General features: G+C 37.5%; 2 protein-coding genes across 2 annotated transcripts in view; one reads left to right on the forward strand and one right to left on the reverse strand.

The window, feature by feature from the left end:
* rnf24 (ring finger protein 24) overlaps positions 1-5,093 on the forward strand; it is a 29,931-nt gene extending 24,838 nt beyond the window's left edge. The window contains exon 6 of the mRNA XM_068726638.1: positions 622-5,093. Within this exon, the coding sequence (XP_068582739.1) occupies positions 622-763 (142 nt within the window). The 3' untranslated portion in view covers positions 764-5,093. The remainder of the gene's footprint in view (positions 1-621) is intronic.
* Positions 5,094-11,028: 5,935 nt separating this feature from the next.
* Positions 11,029-14,437, reverse strand: ccdc86 (coiled-coil domain containing 86). The gene is made up of 4 exons (XM_068727750.1): positions 13,786-14,437; positions 12,861-12,990; positions 12,691-12,765; positions 11,029-11,940 (listed from the first exon to the last, which is right to left on the reverse strand). The coding sequence occupies exons 1-4, from the start codon at positions 14,346-14,348 to the stop codon at positions 11,788-11,790; spliced, it is 921 nt and encodes a 306-aa protein (XP_068583851.1). The 5' UTR covers positions 14,349-14,437; the 3' UTR covers positions 11,029-11,787.
* Positions 14,438-14,547: the final 110 nt, after the last annotated feature.

Consider the following 14,547-nt stretch of genomic DNA (forward strand, 5'->3'; position numbering starts at 1 on the left):
ACCAACATCACTATCACAGGGTTTCAGCGTAAAGATACAGCTATGAAAGCTTCTCTTAAATTCATTTTTGTCAGTCACCTACTATTAGACAGATTAATTTGTCAGTGCCCTCTGGTGGACAAATCATGTAATGTCTGCACCTTTTTTCTATCAATGCAAACATGTATTTTTCTTTTCTTAACTGCAATTACTTATTGATTGACGTATGTGCCAATACAATATGTTAATGATAAGCTAAATTAATCCTAAGAAAATAAACATACAACACTAATACACATGATATGGGTGTGTGAATGGTTAGTTAGTCCTGATGGGCAGAAGGCACCTTGCATTGTAGCGCCAACCATCAGTGTATCAGTGTAAGGGTAAATGACGTACTGTTAAAGAGCTTAGAGAGGTGGGATGACTAGACAGGGGCCTGTACAAGTACAAGTCCTTTTACCATTTACCATAAGCCTGCCAAGCTTGTAAGCAGATGCAAGTGTTAACACATGAATTGATGTAGTTTGTGTCCTAATATAAGACGAGTCAAGCTAACCCAAGTTTTATTTTTCTGTACCCCTTCACATACCTCTGTATTTTGGCCTTAACCATATGCTCACTGTCTTTGCTTTCTTCCAGGTGCCTCATTAAGTGGTTGGAGGTGAGGAAAGTGTGTCCGCTGTGCAACATGCCCGTCCTGCAGCTCGCCCAGCAGGCCGGTAGCACGGACGCTCCTGTGCCAATACAGCAGCCTCTACCCGGCATCGAGAACCTGGTGTAGCAGACTCGAAACCTCTCTTACAGTACACGACAAACACACACAAATACACATCCCGTCACTCATACTCTCACTTGTACAGGTACACCTTTGGTATGAGTCTGTGGACAGAGCGGAGAAACAGGGGTTCATGTGCAGATACCCACACAAACTGTGACTCTTCAGCCATCGTCACTTCTCTTATTCTTGCATTGGTTCACAAAAGGATTTCCTTAAATCAGTTCTGACTGATAATCAACTGTATCAATGTTTTCTTTTCTTTTCGCGGACAATGAAGAATAGTTGATCTTGAAGAAGTTTCCTTCTTGGCCAAGACGTGGTCGATAACTTTTTCTCAACCAAAGCACTTTTCTGGGGACACCAGCGTAAGACCAGGAGGAAAAAAAACACAAAAGCCAAGAACTACAGTACACTAAAATATAAATTGTTTAACTTTTTTTTTAACAAGCACTTTACGATAAGGCAAACCTTAATTGCTTGTGATCCTAGTAGCAAGGTTATGTTTTATATTGTATCGTTAACTATTATTCTATGTACAGTACAAAGCCACATAGGCTTTGATTTTTAATTAGTAAACTTTGATTTGTAAAAAAAAATATCTGAAAGGAACAACAAAACCTGTAAGTAGATAGATGTCAGGAAATTTGGACAATGCTTTTAGTTGTAATTGCGCACACACACATAACAAATTTAGCTCAAAGCAACCTTGAGACTTTGTCTGACTAAATGTGAAAGGTTTGAATGTGTTGAAACACAGAATTCTTCACACTAAGCCTATAGAAATGTTTTCCCTCATTGATGGCCTGTTTGTCATTCATTACAATGTGACTGTTGACGTTATCCTTTGTTATTATTCTGTCAATACAGGAAGGTGATACAGTGAACAAATTATATTTTTTTTCATGAAAGGAATATACAGAGACATCCACCATATACGAGTGCAGGGTATATCCTGCTATCCAAGGTATTACTCAGAAAAACAATTCAGGATATCTCCAACAGGAATCACAGTTACAAAGCAACTGCTTCAACTATTGTGATTATTTAAATGGTATTAGTGTGTAAAACCTGGTGCTCTATCTATAAAACTGTTTTACAGAACAAACACCAGTAACAAGGCAATGTTAAACAAAGATCTTAAACACGTAACATAAATATTTCTGTTTTATTTTGTTCTGGTGCATCATTTTATTTTATTGAAGCTGTTCTGTGTGAATGTCACAGTGGCTTGCTTCAGATTAGGGCTAAGACATTTCTGAAAACAAAACAACAGATGTCAAAAAGCATCATATATCCTGCTAGAATAGGTCGATACCTCAATTTAGGAAGAGGGCAGGATGAAGCAGGCTTTTGCCTTCTTTGCTGTTCAGCTCCTATTTAAAATGTTCTGCATACACAGTTGCAGTTACTTTTGCTTCTATCCAAGTAGAGTATTTGTATTTATTTTTGTATTTATTATAATTTGTAGGTACAGCTGCATAGAGTGAATGAGTAAGTGGATTGACACCTGCATCAGAATGACTGCCCTCAGCAGATAATCAGCATATCTTTTGGTCAAGAAATATGCACTACTCTGTAAAATACACACTACATGCACAAAGGGAGGGGCTTGAGTTGCCCCCATGGACGGGCTGCCAGAGAGTCAGTGGTCAGCAGATTGTAATGAAGCAGCATTTTCATTCATGCACACACACACACATACACACAAAGGGTAGTTCTGCTTTTTGACTGCAGTATTCTGGTGCTTTCGCCTCTCTCCCTCTTTCTGTACGGTACAGGATGCTTTTTGTTTTGTGCCTTACATACAGTAACTCTAAGCCCTGCCAGCTTTTGTCCTCATCCCTTGTTAACTGCATTTGGTAAATGGGTTGTGCGACAATGTGCTGATCTGAAAACAGTAGCTAAAACAAAACTTCTGTCAAGAGTGATGGACTTTAGATAAGTTGGAGATTTCCTTTAACCTGTGATGTAGTCAAACGACAATACATTCTCATTATAGGCACAGTCCCTGATCCAATTGGAAACAAAAGAATAGTCCCACCATAAAAATGTAAACTAACACAATGAAATACACAGCAATTAGATCCAATTTTTCAATGTCTTTGGCGCTATAAAAAGGTTTGTTTACATGTTGTTTTATGTTTACAAACATTAGTGATAGAAAATAAGCATAAACAGGTGTATATTCTGAATTCAAGTTGGTTTAGAAACATACCAAAACCCAATTACTATTTAACTCAAATATCTTTTGCAATATACTTATAATTAAGCTAAAAAAACATTGATTGTGCCTTTAAAAACACAAAATTTGCTTTTAGACTTTATTCTCCAACAGCAAACACATGGACGTTTTAAGTTTCACCTTCTATGGCAGGAAAGCTTTGTTACCCTTCCTCTGTGTTTTCAATGTTTCATCTCTGCTGAATGTCTGCCCACACCTCACAGAAATGACCTTTGTGGTTGGGTCAGAGCATGCAGCAAGGTGAAAATGTCAACTGTTAGGCAAGAGCAGAAGCAGGGTTTCATGATCCTGTATGTAGCGTATTAGTCGGTTGTCCCATGCCCTCATCAAGGTCCAGTCCTCGACATAAATGCAGCGCAGTGCCACCACTGATGAGAAAGTGTTAACATTTTAAATTGACTCGGATTTAAAAAGACATATTGTTCACATTAGCCTTATTTGAACAAAAACTGCCACTATTACAAAAACAAGACAAGGGCTGTGTTAATTGGCAATTTTAAACCCACAGTTTATTAATGATTAACTTTGGGATCAGACAATAATTGATATTGCCTGCTAGTGAAGAGGTGTTGGCTTTATGTTGAAGATATAGCTTCAGTATGGTGTGTGTGATATACAGCATTTGGTACCTTTTTGCTTCTTAGTCTTTGGTTATAAAGACACTGCAACTGTTTAATTGAACTTGTATGTTACTGCAAATTTTACAGTATGATAACCAACATTTTCCTTTAAGCCATTATCCTCCAAACCTCTCTATACAAACTATACATCAGTGAGAATTTCTGCCACTGTCCCTGAAAGACAACATATAATGATGCTCAGTGATACAAGTCTTAAAGTTTTGTTCCTGCTAACGGTTTTGTCTCGGAATGTTAGGTGCACGAGAGAAACGCAAGAGGAGGAGATCTAATGTGAAAGCATGCTATTTTGCAAATTGGAGTTGTCACTGACGTCACCATTGTTAAATGTATGTAGACAGTAGTAGTGTAGTTATACATAAGGTGCACTTACAATGCTCCATCATGAACCAAATGGCAGCTCAACACTTCCTGCCATTTGGCCATCTTAAGTGTTGTGTTTGATTGTAAACACTTTTAGCCTTTCCACCAGAACTTCCCCGTTTCCTTCCTGTGTGCCGTCCTAATCCCGCTGAAAACAAAGTGCAAATCCGAAATGAACTGTTATGAATCAAAGCCCCAGTCAGTAGGAAATAATGTTTTGCATTTTTAAAGGAAAGGAGAAAGGTTGCAGTCTTAGTCACATTATGGCCAAAAAAGAATGGAAACTGAGTCAGCCATGAATATAATAGATGAATATAAGAAATGGCTTCCCGCCACTGAAATCATTGACGTCAGTGCTGCTCCTGAGTTATCTCCATTATAAATAGACGAGACACAATGAGATGAAATACCAGTCAGGGACACCACTTCACATCAAAAATGTACTGATACTCAAGAGTAGAGAGCGTCACAAGGCCATTTATATGATTGTGCCTTCAGTGCACAATGTTTGATGGCAGATAGTGTTCTCTAAAAATATGAAAAAAACTCTACTGTTTTATTAAAATAAATGTGGTACCAACATCCTCTATAGATGAAGGGTTTCGTTATATTTCCATGGTTGGTTTTAGCAACCAGACCATGTAGGTTTTTTAATCTCTATCACTGCCGCCCTGAAGTGAACTTTCCTCTTGTTTTTATGGTGTTATTTATTCCTCCGAGGCTCTTGTAATGCCCTTCCAAGTCACAGAAAACTTCCTCGCTCTTTGTCCAAACAAACCCTGCTACCTTTACCAGTGTACCCAAGCGCCACTCCCCTACCCACACACCCTGTTTTGTTAACACTGATTACGTTTGTGGACCCTCACAGACATTGTTTGTAAAACTAAGAATTCTGCAGCAGAATATTTTTGGAGACAATTTGCTGTACAGTATTTGTAAGCTATATTTTTGTATATTGCTATTTTGGAGAAAATAATATGCATTTTTTTTTTCTTTTCTTGTTTTTGCTAATTTCATGTTTATTCATTTTAAGAAAATGTTGCATGTGACTGACTTGAACTGTAAATAAAATTTCCAAGTTTTGGAAAGATTTGGGTGTTTTTTCTTGCATACAGTCTGTCATTAAAAATAAATCTATCCTGAATATGATCAGATATTATGTATTGCTTCAGGTATACAGCATTTGATGCAACATTATTTTATTTCTATCTCATACAAGTTATGCTTGTATGAGATAGAAGAATCTTCTTTCTAGAAGATAGAAAGACAAGAGTCATCCTTTGTTAAATAGTGTGTAATACTACCACCTTGTGGTTAAACAGCATTAGTCCAAATGATCTGCAATACTGCTCTACATTATGACAATATTCACATTTTCCTTTTGGTCTCACTACTTTTGTGATGTAATGAGATTAATCATGCTCCATAATGTCAAAAAGCTGAAGTTGAAAGATGGATACAACGCTCATAAACAACAGACATCTGGTGGGACATGTTGGTTTACCTAACTGATCCTTCACTTCTCAAGCCTTTGAGGCTTGTATTGATATACAATGTATATGTTATTGTTGAAATATACAGTAGGCATAGTATGTAGGCTAAAGTTACACCTATAACATTGCCATCAAACTCAATGCAGCAGAAACAAAGAACTTCTTTCTCTATTCCATGCAATTATTTTCCCTGTCAAAGTATGGCGCCTACATTACCCACAATGCAGCTCGACCTCCGGCAGTTCGGTCAGAGATCCAGGTGCGTAAATGCTAGTGGTGGCTGATGTAGTAGCCTCGAGCTGCAAGCCTCAAGCAGAGATGAGGAGCAAGTCATAGAGGTCTGGTAAGATCACTTCTTTCTTACTCCACACAGTCAGAAATTTTTCTGATTTTAGTTTCAGACCAAACTGACGCATTACGTATCTAACTTTTTCCCACATGTGCAGTAGTAGGTTACTTCCCAACACCTGTAAACAAACTTTGATGGGTAAAACGAAGGAGTTGTCTCTGTCATTCACATACACTTATATATACTGTACCTTTGCAGGTAGTTTCACAACCATTCACACCCTGACGAGTTTCTCCTGACAGACGTGTGACCTCAGTCAGTGAAACTCGTAAGTTTTAATTTATGCCCTTTATGTTTGCACTTATTTGAATTTTGCACTCACTGTTTATGTTGTGCCTTATGAATATATCCTGTTTGTTTATTTCACTGCTGCACCACAAAGAATCTTTAAGGACATCAGATTAACTGATTGTATATCAGGAGCCAATCAATTTATCTTATCCTGGCATTCACTTTGTCTTTTAGATCTTTCAGATTAGAGTTCAGTGCATATGTTAGGTATCAAAGTTGGCAATCTAGGTGTATAAGTATCTACGTTCATCATTTAATGTAAACCTGTAAACAAACGGTGATGCGTCTGTTATCACGATAAGGGCCTTAAAGCGGGGCACATACTAGGTTTAAGCAACAATGATTTTTGTGGCTCTCTCTTGCAGAGAGGCTTTCTGTGAAAATCTAGCTTCCCACAATTCACCACCCAGTTTTTGTGTGCTAAGGTGGTAAATATTCCGAAATAAATGTGTTTTCAAATAAAATACCACAAACTAATTGACACACAGCAAACATGAGGCCAGGTGGTATTTAAGCTCAGGAATACTTATTGGTTTCTGGGACTCTCGTCAGAATATAATTGAGCTATAATTAAAGGGCCCACAGCAGATTTATTTGACTCAAGGCTCAGAGTGGGTTTAATTGATCATGTTAGCCAGGACGTGTCCATTATTACTCACTTTCCCCTATTTGTAATGTAGACAAGATGCATCTGTTCTCTGTGTGTTTGAGGAAAGATTATTTTCATCCTTTGCATTCTTTTAAAGTGGGTGAGCCCTTTTTTTTGTTTAAACCGTGTCACCTTGGCAAATAGTCCCACTCTAAACAAGTCATTGTGATGAATGGTGACACACTAGGATACATTTAGGAACATAAATCAGAAGCTGTTCTCACTGCCTGATGATCAAAACAAGAAGGTAACGTAATATGGAAAAATAGATTTTGTTGTTACTGAGCGAGGATGCAATCTCAGTATGCAAATGATAACTTGTTTAAAGATAATTATATAAAATAGGATCAGCTGTATATTTGTTTCAAGAGTCGGTATCAACGTATTCATTTGCTACTTGTATTTAGACTGATAATAACAAATATTGATCACTCTAATGACTTAGAGCACTAAAGCACTTCATTCATAAAAACTCCTTCAACTGAAGGTTATTTAAGTTGTATAGATTAGATAACTACATTTTCAAGAAAGACTGTAAACTTTATACAGGATTTTGAGAAAACAGTTTGAAAGTTAATTTAAATATCATCCTAACACATTGAAACCACTGGCACAAGTTTAACTCGATTATAGTTTATGAAAAAGGTCATTTTGACATTTTTAAGAGGGAAAAAGTGTTTGTGAACTGGGCAGGAGACACTTTGAAAAATAGCAGTCAACTCTAAAAGTGATGACAATAACAAGACACAAACCGATGTGTTCCGAGTTCTACCAAAATTTTATTATGATCAACATTTGAACACACTGGATCATCTAGATTTTCGAAACCTATCAACACGAGTGATTTATAACATGGTTATTTGGTTATATATTTAAACATAATTATGTTTAAGCATTAAGTGTGTACATTTAAAGTACATACTATGTTTCTGTGTGGATAACTATGACTGTATTCTGTAAAAACAGGTAAAGGCAACACAACCAAGTTACAATCTAAAGAGGAACTTGTAGAGAACAACACTAAAGTAACACGCAACAAGACTGCTCATGTACGTGATCCCAGCATGTGCAGCAGCAGTGTTGGTGGTGTTTGTTGTTATCGCCGCTGTTGTTGCTGCGGTGGTCGTGGCTGCAGCGGTCGTGGCTGCGCCGGTCGTGGCTGCGGCAGTTGTGGCTGCGGCGGTCGTGGCTGCGGCAGTTGTGGCTGCGGCGGTCGTGGCTGCGGCAGTTGTGGCTGCGGCGGTCGTGACTGCGGCAGTTGTGGCTGCGGCGGTCGTGGCTGCGGCGGTGGTAGCTGCTGCAGTTCTAGCTGCTGCAGTTGCAGGTGCTGTAGTCTGAGCATTTGCTGATGCTATTACAAAATAAATAAATATACAATAGATAAGACATACATTTGAAAGAGTGCACTGTGTCCCCTTTTCAAAAATTGCAATACACTGTAACAAGAAAAATAAGCTTCACTCACCAATGAGAAGGAGTTGTATAACAATTGGCAGAATCATTTTGAACCTCTGTTGCATCTAAAAAAAAATTATTTAAAATTATGTTTTCTTGCGAGATCAAACAAAACAATTCCTTCCATGTAAAAGTGAACTAAGAATGTCAGAGGTTCTAAAAAAAAAAGATCTTAAAGCAAACAAATCATTGATGAAAATACTAAAAACAATACATCTGAATAACGCAACAAAATCAGTTTTCTACACACTTAATGATTGAAAAGTATAAAGAAAAATATTGTACTTACAAAACTCTGGATTTGACTTATGTAGTTGCCTTGAGCTGTTATATGAATGCTGCTTCTCTTGTCTCGCACTTTAATTAGTTCACCGTCAGATGTGCACCAAGTTTGTCACAGCCTTTATATGTGAGTGACCGACATGAATAATGATGTTCAACACACCCGGTTTTAACGTGATTGAAAGATGATCATTACTTCTGAATCGGTCCCCTCAGTGTAACAAATTGCTTTGTTTATCCGTGCATTTTAAAGAATGTCAGATTATTCTAAAGCAACTGAAAGGGTTCAACAAAGCAAACAAGTTGGTGATGAACTGAAGGAGTTGTCTCTTCTTGTGACACAAAGAAGTAGTGTGTACTTTAATAATGAATGCCATTTAAAGCCCTTGAATGAGCATAAAGGTGAGGGAAAAGCAGTGTGTTTTTTGTACTCAACTTGCTTGCCAAATTGACTCTGACGCTATTTTGGGCGAACATACAATACCGTGACTGAAACCAGCGTTTTGTGATGCAATCATTTACGTAGATGCTGCATCATGAAGATATGTGTCCATTGCTGATTATTAACAACACATTATTATTCAGTTTCAATCAACTACTCCCATGATTCTGGTACATTCATGTCCTCGTGATAATCACTAATGAGTCAACCTCATACCGAAGGTTTATAAATGACTTTGAGAACGTAAAATCAAAATGGCCAGTAACCACTAGTGGAATGTAACTAAGTAGTATAAGTATTGTACTTGAGTACAAATTTTAGGTTGTTGTACTTGATTTAAGTATTTTCTTTTCATGCCAATTCACAATTCTACTCTCTAAATTCAGAGTGAAATAGTGTCCTTTTACTTTTAGTTAAAGAGTATAAAGCGTTTCTAAAATAGGATGGTTTGTTATAAATCAAACTTCCCAAAAAGTAAAGCTGAAACTATTAGTTGGCTAATAGGTCAGTCTGATAGAAAATTAATTGGGACTTATATAAATAATCGTTAGTCGTTTTTAAAGCAAAAATGCCAAACATGTCATGGTTCCAGCTTGACAAATGTAAAAATGTTTTCCTTGAAAATTTTTTATTTTATTTCACTTTATTTTACTTATCTCAGTATTTTCAGAAGTTTTACAAATAAACAACCCACTCAATCAATAGGTTGATTGTGAAAATAATCATTAGATTAATCCATAATGAAAATAATTCTATACTAAAGTTCTATACTAAATAGTAAAAAAAAAAGAGCTGCACCTCAAGCAACAACAAAAATAAAATCCTGCTTTTACATGTATGCATGGTTAGGTTCAGGTTACTTTTATTTGTACCCATAGACTTGGTTTGCAATAGAAGGCGAGGCATCTATCTTGACCCATATTCTAATCAACACAGACAACAAGACAAACATGATAAAAGTACACAAGGCTACAAATCAGTAAATCACTAAATAAAATAAATAAGTACACAAACGTTGCTTCTATAGCATCTGTGCACTGCTGCTATAATTTGTTCACCTGAGTGATGGCTGCTGGAACAAAGCTGTTTTTACACCGCTTTGTTCTACACCGTGGGACTATATACCTCCGTCTAGAAGGAAATGGCCAATAAACACGAGTAATAATACTCTAATGATATAATTGTACAGTATATGGGGCGTTTTCCTGCATTGAGTACTTTTACTTGAAATAAAAGTATAGTAATAATATATATTATCCAAATTATACTTGCATACTTTTGCTTCAGTTATATTTTCAATTCAGGACTTTTACTTGTGACAGTAAGTGTGGTGTTGATACTTTTGCTTATAATTAAAGCATCCGAATGCTTCCTCTCACTGCCATGAACAATCCTCCAAAGTGATGGTTCAGTTTATGTCAAACTGCCTCAGGTAATTTGCTAAATTATTAAACCGTTTCTCACTGCCTTTGAAAAACAGTAACTAAGACCAGCTTCAAGAAGTCCAGTAGAATACAGTTACTAAATAGAATTCAGTGGCCACAATAGCAATTACAGGATAACGGATTTTTTTATTTAGTTTGAAAAGTATTCAAGTCATAATGTCAGGGGACTGACTCAGTAATGTTATTAAGTATCATACATCCAGTTTATTTGGTACGCCTAGCTAAAACAAATGCAGTCTAATATATCAGGCCTGCAATAATCCCATTCATGAAGGTTATAATGGGGCTGAATTGTTTTGTATGTATGACATTTTTAATTTATAGAAGGTAGAGTGTTACTTAGTCTTTTGTTTACATGGTCTCATTTTAATCTCATAGTCTACTTTCAAATCCAATATTGTGGAGAACAGAGCCTAAACTTACTGCCCAGCGTCTGCACTGTAAATACTGTGAACCAGCAGCGCCATCAACTGCCTCTTGCTTAACCCAAAGAAAAATAAACAGTGTGTCTGACATTAGACGCAGTCACACTATACATCTCAGGTGAAGCCATAATAATGACACAAAACTTATCATTGTCTGTTGATTTATAGATAATTATTGTTTTGTCTACGTGTCAACAAAATAGTTAAAAATTGCCATTACAATTTTCCAACGCCCAAGTGGACACTTTCAATTACATACATTTAAGCTCAGCAGATGCACTTTTTCTAGTAATTTGGCCTGAGTCTCCGCTGTATGGTGTCGGTGTTGGCTCCCCGCAGGGACCGGTGGAGCAGTGAGGCGATGCTCTGCTCCTGTAACTCCTAATAACTTAATAGAAAATCTTCTCGCCGACGGTCTCAGATCCGTACCGTATGTAGGTCATAACCACTTAAAAGTTCCTCACAGTAACTTTAAATGACGCAATACTCAAGAGCACCTCAACTTAACAATTGAAAAGTACATAATTCTCATATTGTTGTTCTAATGGTACATACTTTAAACTCATCATACCTTCACTGTTTTTTTTAACTTGTATTTCCCAGCCATCAAGTAGTGTGACAATTTGATTTACAGTAAGAATTTCAATTTTATTAAATATAAAATCCCACAAGTAAAACAAAATTGGTCATATGTGATGTTTTACGGGCTTTTGAGAGAACTTGACAGAGCAATAGGCAAATCAATGATCGGATACTTATAATGCCAAAAAAAAGACAACAAAAGGTTGAATCTTTAAAGTGTCAACCTGACCAACAGCAATCTCACCCATTGTGCAAAATTGAATTCAGCTATTTTTAACTTCCATACAATGTGCTTGCTAAATTTCAGACATCCACATATAAAATATGTAGTCCAAGTTCTGAACAGTCGCATTTTTATTATCTCACAATCTTTAGGTCATATCTTGTTCAACCTTCTGACTTTTTTGCGCTTTGACTTTTACGCGCTGCTTCTGTGACTTCTGCAGCAGAGCCAGCGTGTCTCTCTTCTCAATTTTCCTGAGTTGTTTCTTCTTCATCCTCTTGATCTTTGTTGTGTTTGTGATCTGTGATACAAAAGAGACAGAAAAATATAAACAAAGGTCAAATCTCCAATACAAAGATTATGTTGCCAATCAATTATTGTCCTTTCACTTGATTATCTGTTGTTTTTATTGCACAAATCAGACTGAAGCAGTTTTAAGCTTTCTAGGTTTATTTTCACTCAAACATGTTAGAAAGCATTTTGAACCAGAGTCAAAGTTCCCAGTTGGTATACTCAATATGTTATTTATAACATTAAGGGTTTTACAACATAAAAGAAGCTCGACAGAAAGTGGTAGAATAAGGAGATATAAGCTCTGTAGTTGCAAACGTTCCTTTTTGATGCACCCTGAACTTGTCGTACAAAAAAAAAGCTACAGCGAAGCATTATATTGTACAATAAGATAAGCACCTGTGAACTTAAATCCATATAGATTGTTAGGATTTATAATATAATTCACTCTCTGATATTCAGTAGGATTCATGAGCAGTTCTGTGTACTGCTTAATAAAGCAAAAATGTAGAGTGAAAATACTATTTTGACTATCTCTGTTGAACATGTCAAAGACATGAAAAAAAAATTCATATTTATCTTTTAAACTTCCTGTTTCTGTTTCAAAATAAAAACCATCTAGCATCTTTCTGTGGACAGAATCCCTTCATTCGTTATCATGAGGCTTTTATTCTGAAATATTGTAGCCCGGGCATTAGGTTGTCATCATATATTGGGTGAAGTCTTCCATAACTTTTAGTATGAACAACAGTTGACATACCACTTGCACAATCTCTGATTTGCGTTCGTTCTCTGCACGACGTTTCAAGTTGTCCTCTCTCCGTTTCCTCTTGTCCTATTAAGCCAGGGAACACAGAATATAATATGAAAAAAACGGTACAAATACTTTAAACATTACAATGGTTAAATCATCACACAGCTTTTGCCTACCTCTCTCTGTTTGGCTTTATCCTCTTTAAGCTGCAAAGTATACCGTTTCACCAGGTCCTTCTCCCGTTTAGCCTCCATCTTCTTTTCCCAAGAAGAGCACAATGGTTTGTCTCTCACCAGTGCAGAGAACCTGAAGGACAAAAACAGATACAGCAGCTTTATAGATGATACAAGACTGTGGGCTAGAATCATTTATATGTAAGGCAACATGAGGCCAGGGACTGCTGTGGCCCTAAAAGCTGAGTCAGTTGAGTGACGAATGCTGGTAGACTTTTGGTACAAACACATCCTCCCTCTTGTGTATTAATATTTGTTTCTACAATCCACAATTAATTTTCATTCAGTGAAATAAGCCGACCTTCATCCGTGTTACATGTTACTTTAACACGAACTGCTATACAATAACTTAACCTTAATGAAATGACACAATTATGATTCAGTAATATAATACATAAGCCAATAATCGATTAAAAAAATCCCAACCAGTGAAAGATTTGAGATGTGCTGCTAAGAACACAATGCTTTCAGAACTGAGGTGTGATACTCGACCATCATTTAGATTTCAAAACCAATATTACAGATCTATTACTTTCTGCAGCTATCCCTTTAGGGCAGTACTTGCTTTACTGATTTTAACTATTTCATGCATCATTTACTGTTGGGTAGTCAACTCCATAGAGATATATAGCATCTTAGTTTCTAAAGCGATCACATGTTTTGTATGAAAAATAATTAGTAACTAAAGCTCTTAAATATAAATAGTGGAGTAAAAAGTACAATATTTCCCTGAAATGTAGATGAGTAGAAGTATAATGTTGCATCAAATTAAAATCAAACCAAAAACTTGACTTAAATGACAGTAAGCTACTTGATTAAATGTAACGTTACTCAATTACTTCTACAGTAACCCTAACGTTATCCTTACCTCTGCTTGTTGCGGTCCTTCCACACTCTGCCGGATTTGGGTTTTCCCAGCGGAATGACTGGACTTTGTTTCGCACTTAAACCCAAACGAGGCTTCTTATTTGGGGCGGCCGCGGAACTCGTGGGTGCCGTTTCTGCTGGTGCCGTTTCTGCCGGTGCAGGCCCGGACAGAAGAATGTCTTCGCTCCCGTTAACATGGCCTCCTTCGTCTGTATCTGCTGCTGTCTGTGCGTGGGGCTCCGCTTGCTCTGACAATGTAACGTCACCCGACTCCAGTTCGACTGACATGGCGAGCTTTTCCTCGGCCAGACTCTCGAGTTTCTGCCCTACTTCCTCCGTGTTTTTCTTTTCTACCGTCGGAAGCTCCTGGAGGACGGAACTCCTGGTCCTCCGGCTGGGGGTCCTCACTGGGGTTTCTGAGTCCAGAAGTGCAGCTGGAGTGCGCACTTTGCGGCCGCTACGGGTCCGTCTGGTCTCCGGCGGGGGATCCTGGACCTCCTTCTCCTCGAGTCCCATTTCAGAACCAGTATTTTCTTCTAGCATGGCTGTCTGCCTCTTTGACATGCTTCTAATTAAGTTGGCTACACCACATTACTCTGATAAACTTGTGTACCCACGTGTGACACCCGCCAGCGATGTGTACTTGCTTTACTTCCGCTTCTAAGGCGGATGGTAAGCAGCGCATTATCTCCCCCTACTGGTCTGGAGTGTGAACTGCAAGCTTCCTATTCTAGTACTCTGCCTCATTTCTTTGTTGAACCCG

The sequence above is a fragment of the Cebidichthys violaceus genome, unplaced genomic scaffold (assembly GCF_023349555.1).
Source record: "Cebidichthys violaceus isolate CVI_PGR_0920_01 unplaced genomic scaffold, fCebVio1.0.p SCAF_4, whole genome shotgun sequence".
NCBI lineage: Eukaryota > Metazoa > Chordata > Actinopteri > Perciformes > Stichaeidae > Cebidichthys > Cebidichthys violaceus.